Raw genomic sequence first — 16,042 nt, 5'->3', positions numbered from 1 at the left:
TTTCTTATATCAGGACCCGAAAGATGAACTTGGGGCAATAGACCTCTTAGTTCCTTCCCAGGGTAGACACATCGACTAACCCCCCGCCCGCCACCCCATATTGTACTATTTACACGTCTCTTTAGCCGGCCTGTTGAGGACAGGTGTCCTAAACTACTTCCTTGGGGCTACCAGGGTCCAGGATCTGACCTTCTCTACTTCAGGAACACCACAGTCTTCCGCTAATTTCAAGTAAACACAATATTTGCTACTACTCTCTGGGAAGGTTGATTTTTAAAAGGAAGACCAAGAATGCATGAAGGTGCTTAAGCAACGAATTTTGGTCACATTGTTTCTGCTCAGCATATGTGGTTCTGCCTAATTCCTTTCCATGTAGCTCGTAAAAACTAGTTGCTTGTCGCTTATTTCAAAATGTTTTTTTTATTTCAACTTTATTATTTATTTATTATTCAGAATTCTGAAGACAAATGAGTGTAAAGATTAGAGAACACGTTTATCCTCCTACAACATTTTTTTCACTGCTTTTTTAAATACAGCAAAAGCTTGATTTTGCTTCCAGTGCCCAACACAAGTTCAGAACACAAGCAAGGAAAGCGTTCCACTGGGGGAGGAGCTTGGCTCGCCAACCTAGTCAGCAGTAGGAACAGCGTTATTCTGCTCAGCTCAGAAATAAGTGGAGGTGTGTTAAGCAACACAAAAATTGTCTCGAAGCGTGTGCATCTGCGTGTGTGCTGGGGCTGGGAGACGGATTTGTCAGCTGGAGCTCCAGGCAGTCAGAAGTACGAAAGGTAAGAGGTGTGCAAAACCTGCCTCTCAGTGGGGGCGGAGGGAGAAACTGCCTTTGATGGTCCCAGAAGGTGAATCCCACAGGCCTCATCTCCCCAGTCTGTACGCGGTTGTTTCTCTTCTCTAAGCCACATTTCAAGAGCGAAAACAACTCGAGGCAGCTGGTTTTCGACGGTTGGGGGATATTTATTCCTTGCTCCACAGATGGGGAGAAAAAAAAAAAAAACCCAGCGCCTGGCAGCTGCTGATTGGTGGAAAAGAAAATGGTGATAGTGGAGTGGGAAAGAGGATTTGCTGAGACTCCTCTTGCCTTTTCGACCTGTAACTCTTCCTTAGTCGGCTCCTCTCCACACTCCGAACCCTTTTAGGCTCCGGCAGGCTTAAGGCGAATGGAAATCTCACACTGCTTGGACAAAAGCATACCAAAAGGGTGTGTTCTCCCTCCCCAGTGCCTGGCTGGGCACACAGGCAGTCTCAGGCGGTCCAGACAGCGTCCCAGCTCCTCCCGGAGGAGGGGTCGCCCAGAGGAACATGGAACAGGGGGAGGCAGGGAAGGGGTGGGGGATGGGCGGGAAAGACATCAGCCCAAGTTCAGCCCCTATAGAGCCCGGGGTCCCTGAACTCGAGGTGACTCCCAGGCCACTCTGTCTTCTCTCCTCCCGGTGAGCGTGCTCCTGGTACCCGCAGCCCTCACGCATCTCCATCCGAACCCTCCCCAGGAAAGGAGCGAAGGCACGAGGCAGGCGAGGGGCGGGGAGAGGCGCTGACAAATCAGCTGCGGGGGCGACGTGGGGGAGCCGGGGAGCCAGAGCGCGTAGCAGCAGACAGACGGCAGGAGACCAGCAGGTGCTGCCCCTGTCCCTCCGCCCAGAGCCTTCCTTTCCACTGCCACTGAAATAAGATCAGGCGGAAAGAGGAGGAATCTGAATTCTGTGAATCAAAGGGCGCCGGTAAGTACCTGTAGATAGCCGCAGCTCTGGGGATCACGGAGAGCGCTGGCTAAGAGGAGTCCCGGACGCCAGGAGGAGATCAGCTGAGGCTACCTCAGCGGTGGGGACACGGCCAGCGTGTAGAAAGTACATTACTTGGCTTTCCTCCCTCTGGAGCCGCGCTCTTCCATCCTCCCAAAGCCCGAGGGAAAAGCCAGGCTGCCTGTGGCATCTGCTTTCTCGAACGGAAACGCTAGGGTGTTGGGTGCTGGGTCCTGGAAGCTGAGTGCTGGGCGTTGGGAGAAACGTGAGCATCCAACTTTCATCCCCCACCCTGGGCACGTCCCAGCTCTTATCTGTAGAGTAAGGAGGCTACATTTGGCCAGTGATTAGTAGAAGTGCCTAGGGCACTAGGCAACAGGTGATAAGGGGTTAATGAGCACAGGGTGCAATGTTTTCAAGCAGATTACAGTTGAGGATGGGGCCCCTAGGTTGAGTAGCACTGAAGTGAGCCTGCTCAAGTGTGTGGACAGCTCCTGCTCCAGGCAGATAGCAGCCTAGAGAGCTAGAGGTGGGTGGAAGGTCTCCTTAGATTTGAACAGCTGGGCTGCTGGCAGTTGGCATGCTGTTCCCTTCATCTTAAAGTAAGCAGTTCTCCCTCCTTCCTCTCTCCTAAGGCTAACACTTACTAACCCCTTTCTGTATCTTTTTTACTCTTGCCCTCCGACTCCAGTACCCCCACCATTGGTTTTCTAGTTAGGCTTTTTACTTAGAATGTCGCCTTTGGGCTGTGGGAACTTGATGGGGTAGAGGGTACCCATCTTGCCATGTAACTCCATTTTTCAATTGCTGTAAGAACGGCCAGGTGAGCCACCTGGATCCATCCATCTCATCCTTAAGTGACTTGACTCTTCCTAGATTTGAGAGAAAAATCTGACTATCAACACCATGCCCAGTCCTCAAAACAAGCAAACAAGCAAGCAAACAAACAAACAAAAAACGAGTGTTCATTTACACAGAGATGGGGGAGGGGGATCTCTACTGATTTTTTCAGTAATTTCTTCCTCCAGTTTTTAAAATTCTTCCCATTCTAGCTGCTTTATTCTTGTTTTCTTTTTACTCAAATGTTTAATTCGAAATATATTGTGTATTCTCTAGTGTGGAGGAAAAGACATCTGTCGCCATGGATGTGTTCATGAAAGGACTTTCCAAGGCCAAGGAAGGAGTTGTGGCTGCTGCTGAAAAAACCAAGCAGGGTGTGGCAGAAGCAGCAGGAAAGACAAAAGAGGGAGTCCTTTATGTAGGTAGGTAGTGATACCTGACTGATGAGTTGGGATGGCTAATCACTCAGTGCTGGCACGTGGTGTCTGATTGATGTACATCACTGTTTCTCAGGGGAGTGACAGGTCTGTGGAGGAGAAAGAATGTAAACCTGCATGTTAGCTCTCAGAAACAAGTGGAAACAATGTTTTCTCTCCTTAGAATACTTAATTCTGTTACATACTTAGGGTTTTTATTGCAGTTTTCAATGTTTCTGTGTGTGAGTATATTTTGAAAAACTGGCAACCCAGGGAAAATAACTAAGAATATACTTATGAATCAAACCCATTTACAGCACCAGTATGGTGGCACATGACTGTAATCCCAACATCTGGGATGTGGAGGCCCAAGAGTCAGGAGTTGAAGATCATCTTCAGCTACATAGTGAATTCAGGGTCAGTCTAGGCTCCATGAAATCCCATCACCATAGACAATACTTGCTAATTGTAATGAATTGCAAGTTTTAAAATAAGACTTTAGTATGATTGTGTTTAATATCTGTGAAAATACACCTACTTTGGTCCCCCAGTAGAAAACAAACGGCAAGTTGTCTTTAGTGGAACTCCCTTTAGAGATGAGGCTCAAGGAACTCAGAAGCGTTTGTGTAGTCACCTGGCAGACGATGCACACAGGGAACAGTAAGAGGTTCATACTCGGTGCCTTCTGTGCCTACGTGTAAACCTTCAGACAGAGGTCAACACTCTTTTCTCTGTCTTTCCCTGTGTTAAGCTGGCTGCAGTCGCACTTCCAGTACTTTGATGGAAGGAAATGACATATATGTATGCATGCACATTCATCTCCAGCAGAGACACAGGTGCACAAGGGAGCATAGATGCATGACTCACCTGCCCCTCTTTGATTCTCTGAGCTTCTCCACCTTCTTTGGGGGCCTCTCTCTCGGTAGAAGGCCAACTTTAAGATGGAAATGGAGCAGACCAGTGGCAGAGATGACAGAGAGGCCACACTGAGATATATCCACAGGGGGAAACTGTGCTGACTCCACAACAGATCAGTGGGAAAAATTACACTTGGAAACATTTTCATGAATATTTCCCATCAAAGTTTCTAGCATATCACTGTTGCTCATTCTTCACAAATTATTTTTATGTTGACCCTTTTTCTACCCCAAAACAACCTTTTCAAAAAGTCTTGAAATTAATATTATAAGAGAAAAGTATGAGTTAAGTGCTTCTTTTGTGAACAGTTAAGTATAATGTTTTTGATAGAATTCAGAATATACAATCAGTTATTTGTAGATTTTCTAGGCCACAAAGTCTCCCACATCCTTCAATTACAGACCCATGACTAATTTTTTTACATTAGTTAACAAATGTTATCTTTCTTCTTTTTAGACAACTAATTCTCTTTTTTGTCCTTTGTTTCGTTTTTTGAGGCAGGTTTTCTCTTGCAGTTCTGGCTGTCCTGAAACTCACTATTTAGACTAGTCTGGTCTTGAACTCACAGAGATCCACCTGCCTCTGCCTCCTGTGTGCTGGGATTAAATGCATGTGTCACCACCTCCCGACTAGAGAAATAATTTTAAGCAAATCTAGAAGTTACTGAATGTTAATTTATTACTCTTTCAATATAATAAACAGACTATCAAGTAGAACACTTACATGTTTTATTGTTAATTGTGAGTTTGGGCAAATAAGATTATTACATTTTTCAAAGATTAATTTTGTTGTTCACTGTGAGGTAATTATGTAAAAAACATAATGTTTCAATATGTGTAATATTAAAATTATCAATGTTATTATATTTAACACATGTATAATTAATCAATCGCTGGTTATGTTATGGAGTCTAATTAAAAGCTGAACACATACATAGAATTTAGGATGAAAAGTGAGTTGCGAAGGTAAGAGTTAAGTTTAGATTTTGGTCAACTTTTGTTAATGTTCAAACTTATTTTGGCAAATCTGTCTCAGTTAATCAGGTCTACTGCTAAAGTGTAAAAGTAACCACAGGCAATAACCAGTGTGGCACTGTTTCAGTTTTTATTTACCAAAACAATAAGCTGGAGTTAACTTAGAGGCTAGAGAAAAGTGAAAGGAAGTTGGGCTATGAACTTATCATAAAATGTAAATTTAATACAAGCTACATCACTTCTACTTTTAGGGTCTTGAGGAGGTTACTTAATGTGTTTGAACTTCCTTCCATTTTCCACAAATAACAAAGTTCATAAAAGTGCAATTCCTTTGCAGAGCTTTTGTGGAAATGTGTAACCAAGTGCACTTTCATATTTAGGAAACTTGATTTTTATTAGATAAGCTGTTCCACTCAACATGATTTCCTCTTGTTTTTCACACAATATAAAAAACTATTATCAATAATTAGCCTGAAGGATTAGAAATAGTCTGTGCTATAACTTTGGCTCAGTGGCACGGTGGTTGTCTGTGTGCACGCAGCATTGGGTTCATTCTCTGTATTAGAAATCAAAAGATTAAAAAAATTAAAAGTAATTAAAGAAAATATTTTAAATTGCACTTACGGCTGAAAGGTTTGGCAGAAGCTTCACCTCATTCCCTTATAACAAATGTTTGGACAACTGCCTTTTAAGTTATTGAACAACTGCCAAAGCAAACAATGTGCTGTTTTTCTTTTTAATATTTGCATAAAAATTTCAATTAACATAGTTTAGTTGCATAAACATAACTGTCAGTAACATGATATATAATTACAACTCAGTATTAAACTCAATTTTTTTCCTTCACATGTTAGTTTTATAGTAACCTCCAAATTCTGTTTCATTGATTGGTGAGCAGCTGTGGCCACATGACCAACTCTTAAGCTTCACATGTGAGACTTACTACATTTGGATAGAGAGTCAACATATGAGACAATATTATAGCAGGGTTATCACAGCCTTTCTAGTCTTCACTGTTGTGATAACCCCAAAACCAAGAAATGGATGGGAGCAGGGCAACTCAGTTCAGAGAAGCATTTATATCTTGCTTCTTTTTGCCACTTAACCTCTACTTTTTAGCTATATATTATTACTTAGAGTTCACATGTAAACTGAAGGTAAATTATCATTTATAACTTAACTGATGTTCATGAAAACAAAGATGAGGTACTGTTTTGAGATACAGCAACTTTATCAAGACTGTCATTAGTCTTCCATTAAAAAGGCTTTCCATGATTTACCAGATGTCAAATTGTCCCTATAACTGAGCCAGAGAAGACAGACCAGGGGCCGGCAGTGAGCATTTCTTTCCATTAGTCATTGTCTGATGGGGTTGTAGGGGATGAAGGTGAAGGACACAGAAGAGCAACACTCTCTTACACAAGCTCCTCTTACACAAGCACTCTCTTACACAAATTCCGGTTGTGACTTTAATAGCACCCACCCCAAACAACACAATCTAAATATCTGTTACTGCAGTGCATAAATTAAGAGGAATTATGGAAGGTACAAAACTTTACTGCTAGCTCTTTACCCTCAAAATCATCGCACAAATAACCAAAGCCCATTGTAATTGGTGACTAAGTTAAATCACTCCTTTTGGAATTAGTTGGTGAGTTGCCACTTTCCATCTGTTAGACAATTCTCACAAACAGCAACACCTGTGGGTGTATTGTCTCTTGTCTCCCGGAGATGAATCCATGTGATATTTTCCAGAAATGCATTCCAGTAGGAGAAAACTGACCAGCTGAGTTGAAGGCATATCAAGGCTCTAAGGTGAAAAATGCTGGGAGTATTACTTTATAAGTGAAACAGTTGACTAGTAAGATTGTAGAAATGTACAACTGAATTTTAAATAATTTTGGAATTAGCAATTGCCTCATATTCTGGTAAGTGTTTGCCGATTTGACACAGAGTAGAGCAGATGCGGACTTTACTGCGGTCCTAGATTGTACACATGCAGCTGAAGATCTGGAGGTGAATGCATAAGCATGCACTGAAGATGCGATATGTCAGAAGTCATTGCATCAGAGGAAGCAATGCCATCTCAACCCCTTGCTAACGGAACAATCAGGGACAGATTATGACATGAAGAATTGTAGTGGTTTTAATGAGAGTGCTACCCAGAGGTTCATGAGCTTGGTCCCAGCTGGGGAAACTGTTTGGGAAGGATTATGAGTTGTGGCCTTATTGGACATGTGTCACAGGGGCAGGTTATGAAGCTTCAAAAGCCAGCCATCATTCGGGGTGCTTTTGGTCTGATGATTTTGGATCAAGATTCACTCTCTCAGTTGTTCCTGCTGCCCCGCTCTCCCCCCACCACTGTGGATTCTAATCTGCACGATTCTATAGGACATGAAAAAGATGCCTACCCCATAAGGCATGGGCAGTGAGAAGGCAAGCACCATTTAAACTAATTAATACATTGTTTTATGGAAAAATTAATTTACAAAATGTGAAATAGGCATTGGTTTTAATGTTTCATCATTTCCTAACATACTTATAAATGGCTACAATGCTTAATAATTTGAATAATAGCCCTGAGCCTTCCCCTGCTCACAGTTTGCCCATTCATTATTAGGTCATGCACACTGTATCTGCTCTAGAGTACCTTGCAGAATGAGCAGTGCCTGTGAAATACACGCCGACATCAAACATGTGAAACACTGGAGAATGCCCGTTCATGCCAGCTAGTATGCCCTTCACACTGTGCTGCTCCTAATGTGATCTGTCTCGTGCTTTCACTTTCAGCTCTTCCTTCATAAGTGTCGGGTGTGTGGGAACCAGAGCTCTCGCCAAGCCTACATCATGCATTAGACACTGCGCTGGGGGCATTACTTGAACTATTTCCTTTGATCCTTTTACTAAGATAATGATGCAGATTTGGTTATCATTAATGAAGTTAAAATTGAAACCTGGATTCTATACTGGGGGTTCTTTAATTTCAAAATAACAGTTCATACATATGCTTTTTTTAAAGTAGGGAGTTGAATGTACTCCTTTTAAAAAAATAAATTTAAGTATGATTTATACAAATTTCACTGAAGGCTATGTTTATGTAAGTCCAAAAACATTTCTAAATGCTTTAACATACTTCTGTACATGTACTTAGATCATTGTGTTGATGATATTATACAGCTGTAGAATTGCATATCTGATATTAAATGCATATCTAATTTTGGAATTAGAAGTCACCTCATATATGACAATAAATAGAGACATCTCGGAAGAGGAAACATCACCTGAGCAACTGGCTCCATTCGATTGACCTATGGGAATGTCTGCGAGGGTGTTTTCTTGGTTGCTAACTGATGCAGGAGGGTCTAATCCATTGTGAGTGGTACTACCCCTGGGCAGGTGGCCCAGGATGCTATCAGCCTGAGCAAGCTAGTAAGCAGTGTTCCCCCAAGGCCTGTGCATCATCTCCTGCCTCCAGGTTCCTGCCATGCTTGAGTTTCCACTAGATGATGCACCTCTAAACTGCAAGCTGAGATAAACCCTCTTTTCCACATGTTGCATTTGGTCATAGTGTTTAGCACAAAGCAGAAGAATTTGATTTGTGACTTAATTATTTTATTGGGAACCATGAAATTCATTACAAATGTCAATATCATACTTTATATTCATGTGCACTTGGCCTGTAGGAAGCTATGTATATGATATGGTGTTGTGAATGTTTTACTCTTTTGGCATTTTGAAGGGTCCTCTGCCCAGCTCCCAAATAATTCCCACACGAAGTCTTATTGTTATTTATGAATGTCTTGTCTTAGCTTGGTATGTTTCTTGCTAGCTTTTCTTATCCTAAATTAACCCATCTACCTTTTCCCTCTGGACTTTAATCTTTCTTACTTCTGTATACCATGCTTTCCTTCTTACTCCATGGCTGTCTGGGTGACTGGATGGCTGGCTCCTGACGTCCTCTTCTCCTCGTTCTTTTGCTGCTCCTCTCTCCTTTCTTGTTTCTCTTATTTATACTCTCTGCCTGCCAGCCCTGTGTATCCTTGCTCCTGCCTAGCTATTGGTTGTTCGGCTCTTTATTGGGAACATCAGATGTTTTAGACAAGCAAGGAATCATAGCTTCACAGAGTTAAACAAATGCAGCATAAACAAAAGTCATACACCTTAAAATAGTATTCTATCACAATTGTTAAATTTCCTCGCCTACACAGACTTAAATCTTTTTCGGCTTATATGCCCTTCTTTTCTATTATCATTCACATTCTTCTCTGTCTAAATAGGATCATGTTAATGTTCCTTTCTTTCTTTCCTCATTTCTTTCTTCTTTGTTTCCTTGTTAATACTGGGAATCAAATCCAGGGCCTTGAACATCTGAATACATCACTTTACCAAAAACTATGTCTTCAGCCCTATAGAATAACTTCCACTTAAAATTTGTACAATATATGTGTGTATATATTACATATGTGTATCTAAAATTGTGGATATTAATTGCGCAAAGTGAGAGGTTTTATTGTGATTCTACTACTCATGCATTTATTATACAAGGATTATACACCCTTGTATTGCTCCGCTTTTTGTTTGTAGAGACAATCCTTTTCATATTCCTTTAATATTACTACTGTTTTATTTTCATGTGTACACTAATTTTTCATGGTACTGTTCCACAAGGACATTTTAATATAAGCATGCACAATGCTTGTATTCACTTGATCATGATACTTCCTCTGTTACTTTTCTCTCCCTTCCTCTTCCTCTCCATGTCTTTAGTAGTACCCTGTTAAAATATTGCACATCAGAGAGAAAAAATGATGCCATATCTATCTTTGTGAGCTGGCTCATTTCACTTAACATAATGACCCATCAATCTTCCTACACATATCATTTCATTCTTCATTATGGCTGAGTAAAACTCAATTTTGGAAGTCAGTGCAGGGAGAATCCTCAAAAAATTATAAATAAAATTTCCACCCATGCCACTTCTGTGTAAATACCAGAGTCAGCATGCAAAAATGATATACTGCATAACCAAGCTAATTTGACCACTCAACTCTAGCACATTATGGAATTAACCAGTGGATATATAGAAGAAGGGACTCTGGTATATACAAAAAACAGAGTTTTTCAAATGAACCTCAGATCTCTAAAAACTGTGTAATCCAATAGGTGTGAATTATTCTGAAAAAAAAACCAGCCCTCAGCATTAGAGAGGTTATGATTAAAATTCTTGACAAACTTACTTTTAGTAATATGTGCAGTAATTATTTGTTTAGTAATGACGGAGGCATCTTTGAGATTCTTATCTGACATACAGACATCATTTAATTGTGCCCATAACATGGTGTTACTTAATATTAGACAAACCACTTAGTTGTGGTTTTTAATTTCCTTATATATGAAATAGACATTGAATGGCTACTTCAGAGATTAGATGATGTGAACCTGGACAAGACATTGGCACCTCCTTTCCTTCTGCTTACTTGTTGTGGCTTAGTCAGTTTCTACTCTGCTGTGCTTTTATAGTATCCACAGGTCTGCACACAGTCTTCCTAAGCCCCATGTTATATCCTGATTCCTGTTTTGTAAGCTGACACATGAAGTATCGAGCTTGGGTTACATACGTCATTAGGCTTCATGAAAAGTCTTTGTTTCCTTTTTAGAAAATTACGTTTATATTTATCTGATACACAAAGGACCAAAAGGTTTAGCTATCAGTGAGACCCCTTGCTTCCATACATGTTTACCTTATGTGGTCAGATTATACAGCTCTGTCACCTCAAATACTTTTCAGATCTTGCTCGCCATGGTGGCACACACCTTTAATCCAAGCGCTAGGGAGGCAGAGACAGGCAGATCTCTGAGTTCAAGGTCAGCTTTGTCTACAAAGTGAGTTTCAGGACAGCTGGTGCTCTGCAGAGAAACCCTGTCTCAAAAAAAAAAAACAACAAAACAAATAAAACGTGCTTGACAGATCTTTATGACAAGCACCCTTAAACTCTCTTGTAGCTTTTCCATTACATAGTGCCCAGTTTCTGTCTCTGATTACTCCACTGGAACAGCACAGGAGTTTCATACCTCTGACTAACTCTACTCGATGACCAATAATTATGCTCTCCAGCCTTCCCTCCCTGGACTCTCGCAGAGAGGCCTCGGCTGGCTTTCATCTGTTCTGGTGGCTAGATCTCCTCAGTTTAGTGGGTTTGTGTGTATTTGGTTTTGTCTTTTGAGGTTATCTTTGTACATGAACTTCTAAATATTGATAAGTTTTAATTGGCTGACTGGAAATCCAAGGACAGTCTAAGACTTACACATTTAATTTCTTTGTTTTAGGTTCCAAAACTAAGGAGGGAGTGGTTCATGGAGTGACCACAGGTAAGCTGCATTGGCTTTATCCAGCGGTGATATCCAAAATGGCCCTCAAGGCCAGCTGCATCTTATGCTTATGGTTCAAATGACAACTGTAAAACCCACTGTCTACAGAGGAGCACTGGCCAATTTATTATTTCTGTATCTATTTTTTATTTATTTTGCTTTGTTGAAACTGAGTCTTGCTATGTAGGCCAGTCTGGCTTCTGCTTCAACCTTCTAAATGTTGGGGTTACAGGCATGCACCTCTGTGACTCACATATTGACCTTTTTTAAATCTTACTGTTTATGAAGTATTTTTAATAGAAGAATATGATTTAGAGATTTATAGCCTAAATATCTAAGAACTATGGTATTAAATTTCCAGCCATATTTAATTCTAATAGTTTGGTACTTAAGTATTTGACTAAAAACAAAACAAAACAAAAACCCACAAGCAAAAAACTAAATAAATAAAATATAATAATGGTATTGTTTCTTCAATTTTTTTTGGTTTTCCAAGACAGGGCTTTTCTATGTAAGAGTCCTGGTTGTCCTGGAACTCACTCTGTAGACCAGACTGACCTCAAACTCACAGAGGTCTGCCTTCTTTTGCCTCCAAAGTGTTGGGATTAAAGCTGTGTGCCACCACTGCCCGGCTCTTCAAATGTTTTATATAAACATTTCTCTAGTGTTTGGTATTTGGGTCATAACTTATACTGATTATAACATTTCCTCTGTGATAAGGGTTCTTTTTAGAAAATATCCTTAGGAGTACATTATTTTAAAAAAAGTTGTTTTTAATGTATTTGCATAATTGCAGAAAGAATTTTAATCTAGAATAAGACTTTCAATAAAGAACAAAAATGAGAAACATGCGGCAACGATGGTGGGAAGATGATGGGAAGACTAGGAAAGCAAAGGAGGAAACAAGTATGGTCAACCTTCCATAGCTTGGCTGTAGCCAAACATCCTAATGTACGTTTATCATGTATCCAACTTCCCACAATGAGAAGAGAGCTGTCAGGAATGTAATTGATATGATCAGGAAGTCTTGGCCATGATAAAACCATTCAGCAGAGCAAGATCCTATCAACAACCTATAAAGTAGAAACAGGAAACATGTTGCTCTTACTTCAGTATGGGAAACATGCAAATGCCAGAATCAGGCCTTGATTCAGACTTTTGTTTTTTCTTCATTGCTGTGTGATTTTCTGCTAGAATTCTATCCTTCCATTTTTTAAAAAAAATTCTCTCCTACAAAAGACTTTGAGAACTGAAAGCAAATACATTGCATTACATGGGGGCTACTTGTGTTTTCTAGTGGCCCTTTTCTGAGCAACTTTTGTTGGTCAGGGAATAAAAGAGCTTCATCCCTTTTAGCACAAGGTTCTGGTAATGAAAAAAGTAAAGGTAAAATACATTACTACAGATGTTTATATTTTTATCTTTTTAACCGCATGTGTTATACTACCATATGCTGACATTTTATAATGTTCTTTCTTTATTAGTAGTATAAAACAGTAAAATGGAAATCATGTATAAATTACACTTACTGTACATTTTTGTGTTTTAAAGACAACGGATTAAAGTTTGTATTTATTTAAAGAAGTGTGTACATAAAGTAAAGCTTATGGCTGGCAAAAAGCATGAGCATATAAAAAGGCAAAGCCTATTTTGCCTTGCTTTGAGATGTTTTAACAAGAGAATGTTAATCTCAAGCAAAATGTTTCTGTCATATTCTTGGAAGAAAAAGTAACAACCTGAAACAGAGTTCAGTATAATTCCAGTGAGTTTTAAAATCAAATTTTCTAATATAGCTCTGCCCTGGCCTTTGAAATTACTGTGAATATCTAGTGCTCTTCAGGATGCATACTGAGGGGCAGGGATTCCATAGGCAGACTTAGCTTAAACCTGAAAGACAGCTATAGAGTCACTTATGTGGATTCTGGTTGCAGTCTGTATGACCTTCAGGCTTCCCCACACTGCTTGGTCTAAGAGTTAAGCCCATGACTTTACAAGCCAACTTAACTTCATTTACAGTACTTGTTCCTTTCAAATTAATTCACATTGCCCACATTATTGGATTATTTGTCTTTCTTACTGATGACATGAAATCTGTATAGTGTGGTAGTCCTGTGAATAGCTGTGTATGTTGTGATTCCTCTCCTCCAAGTGTATGAGGATACAGGATTGTCAGGAGATTCCACAGAAAACCATGCTTTATTTGCTCAAGAGAGAAAACACATGATGAGTAGGGACTCAAACAACCTAGCACTGAAATGTGGGGCAAAATAAAAAAAATGTAGAGTCAATGAAAAGCAAACATGACATCCGTTTAGATGAGAGCTGGGAGACAGCTGGCCTTGTGGATATAGGATATAGAGGTTCGGGTTCGGACAGGCTCTTTGACTTGTTTATTTAACTTAGTATTATTTAATGAGTGGGATTTCGTGTCTTTCATTTCTTCCATGGAACCATACAGTTAATGGAAACACATTTGCATTAGTTGAAATTGTGTCTTAACATTTTTGTTTGGTTGGAGGGATGGCTCAGTGTGGAGAGCACTTGCTGCTCTTCCATAGGACCAGGATTGTGTTCTCAGTACCCATGCTGGGAGGCCTCTATCCTCCTGTAATTCCAGCCCCCGGACCTCTGACGCCACCATCAGGCATCCTTGTGCACCTGCACACATGTGCACATACCTGCCCCACCAGACACAAGTACACATAACTGAAAAATAATCTTTTAAAAGAGCCATCTTTTTTCTCTACTGTGTCCTCTTCAATCACCTATTTCCAAAACATTCGAGGCGCATGTATGTGCACCCAAGGCCTCCTTACTGGAGGTGTTTAAGGCAAGGCTTGCTTTAGATTTCAATTATTTTTGATTTGGGGATAAGTGCACATCTGTAATCAGATGTCTTGGCAGTGAGACCCAAGTCTAAACATGAAATTCACTTATATTACATATACCTTGTTGTGCATATTATCTGAAGGTAGTTTCATACTCAACTTTAGAATGATTCTGAGCATGCAACAAAGTTCGTGCTGTGAAATTTTCTGCTAGTATCCAATTGGTGGCACTTCAAAGTTAAGGATTTAGGAGTATTTTAAATTTTGTACATAGAAAATAGTGTTACTAGATGTGTGAGAAGCATTTGCTTAGAAGGAATAATGGAAGTGAACTTGGTGAGATCGAAGAGTTGGCACTGAAACTAAAATAGTGCTCAAAGAGTCTGACAACTTGACACTGTACTTAGTGTCTTGTTTTCTGTCTATTTGACTCAGCACAAACCAAATCTTGTTTGCATTGTGTTATAACTAAACTCTTAAGATTTTCTAATCTATGCATAATTATAACTAGGACCCAGTGTTTGGTTGAAGCATGTTGCTTTTCTCTTGGTGTCTTGTTTCTCCAGACTCTTGCTGCCAATGCCGTATGTCTCTATAGAAGCTGACAGCTACTGGAAGTAGAATTAAATTCTGCCACACCACTATCTTAGTGTGCTGCTGCTCTTGATTTTCTTTTATGTTTTCTTTTGTTTTGTTTTTTAATTCACAACCATGTGAATAATTTTTATTTTAGCATAAGGGGTTCCAATGGAAGACACATATGACATTTTAATTCTTTGGTTATTTGATACAACACATGCAGACATATACATGTATATTATCTGTTTAAGCATGTGATAGACATTGGGAGCATTTGGGAGCTAGCATTGTGGTAAGTAACAACAATGGGGAAGTGACTGTTATACATATTTCTGTACCCTATTAATAATGAAACACATATTTATCTATTCCAAACAAAAATGTAAGCAAATTTAACAGAAACACAATGCATTCATTGTCTTTCCTCAGTATTTTTTAAAACTATGGTGCCTATCAAATTTGTGTAATAAAGTTATACTCTTACAGAACTTTGCAGAATATAGTTAAGACATATGATTCATTTTTGGCCAATCAAAATCCAATACTTTTTTCTGTGATGCATTGTGAAATCCAAAATACTCTTTGATACTTTAATTTACATTTTTATGTTAATACTTTACATCTTTAGCAATAAATTCTAAGAGATGCTCTATTTATAAATTCTCCAGTAAATTCCAAAGTAAGTCATCTTACTACCATTTATCTAATTATTTAGCCATAAATGTGTCCGTTAATACTAGCAACTGCAGATTCTGAGATAAATCTAATGTAGTCTTCAGTTTCAAGAAGGTTCCTAAGATATAATAATTATTGCTCTTGATTTTCTTAAGTGGCTGAGAAGACCAAAGAGCAAGTGACAAATGTTGGAGGGGCAGTTGTGACTGGTGTGACAGCAGTTGCCCAGAAGACAGTGGAGGGAGCGGGGAACATTGCTGCAGCCACTGGTTTTGTCAAGAAGGACAAGGTAAGGCTGCCTATTTTATACAGTGATAAACCCAGTACACCATGATTCCTCATATGTATTCGAAAGCAGCCACTGGATGTGCACTGTGGGGAAGGACTGCACTCTTATAGGGCTCATATTTTGACATATTATTAACCCTGGGAAATGCCCTACACACTGTACAATATCTCTGATTGTTTTAATTTCTGGAAGAAAACTACAGATGTGGAGAATATAATAAGTGCTAAAGAACTGGTGACATTTCAGAAAGAATGGCTGCTTTCATATGAACGATGGGTCTGCAATTCCTCTTGGTGGAAACAGCAATTTGCTTCTGTGCCTAATTCCTAAATTTCCAGAAAGAAGATCTTTTATTTAGTTTCCTTATAATGATACAATCTCTTATATGACATATTTG

The 16,042-nt window shown here is 39.6% G+C and overlaps 1 protein-coding gene across 3 annotated transcripts in view; it reads left to right on the top strand.

Moving 5' to 3' along the window:
- Positions 1–630: 630 nt before the first annotated feature.
- Snca (synuclein alpha) overlaps positions 631–16,042 on the top strand; it is a 94,465-nt gene continuing 79,053 nt past the window's right edge. Inside the window, exons 1-4 of one of the 3 annotated variants that reach the window (XM_013117722.3) lie at positions 631–788; positions 2,874–3,019; positions 11,233–11,274; positions 15,512–15,645. In XM_013117722.3, the coding sequence (XP_012973176.1) occupies positions 2,899–3,019; positions 11,233–11,274; positions 15,512–15,645 (297 nt within the window). In that variant the 5' untranslated portion in view covers positions 631–788; positions 2,874–2,898. Of the gene's footprint in view, positions 789–1,084; positions 1,217–1,571; positions 1,737–2,873; positions 3,020–11,232; positions 11,275–15,511; positions 15,646–16,042 lie in introns of those variants that run through there. The other 2 variants (XM_013117720.3, XM_013117721.3) reach the window with 2 other exon arrangements.

This window comes from Mesocricetus auratus, unplaced genomic scaffold, assembly GCF_017639785.1.
Source record: "Mesocricetus auratus isolate SY011 unplaced genomic scaffold, BCM_Maur_2.0 Super-Scaffold_100676, whole genome shotgun sequence".
NCBI classification, from domain to species: Eukaryota; Metazoa; Chordata; class Mammalia; order Rodentia; family Cricetidae; genus Mesocricetus; species Mesocricetus auratus.
This window is presented reverse-complemented; position numbering and strand designations above follow the sequence as displayed.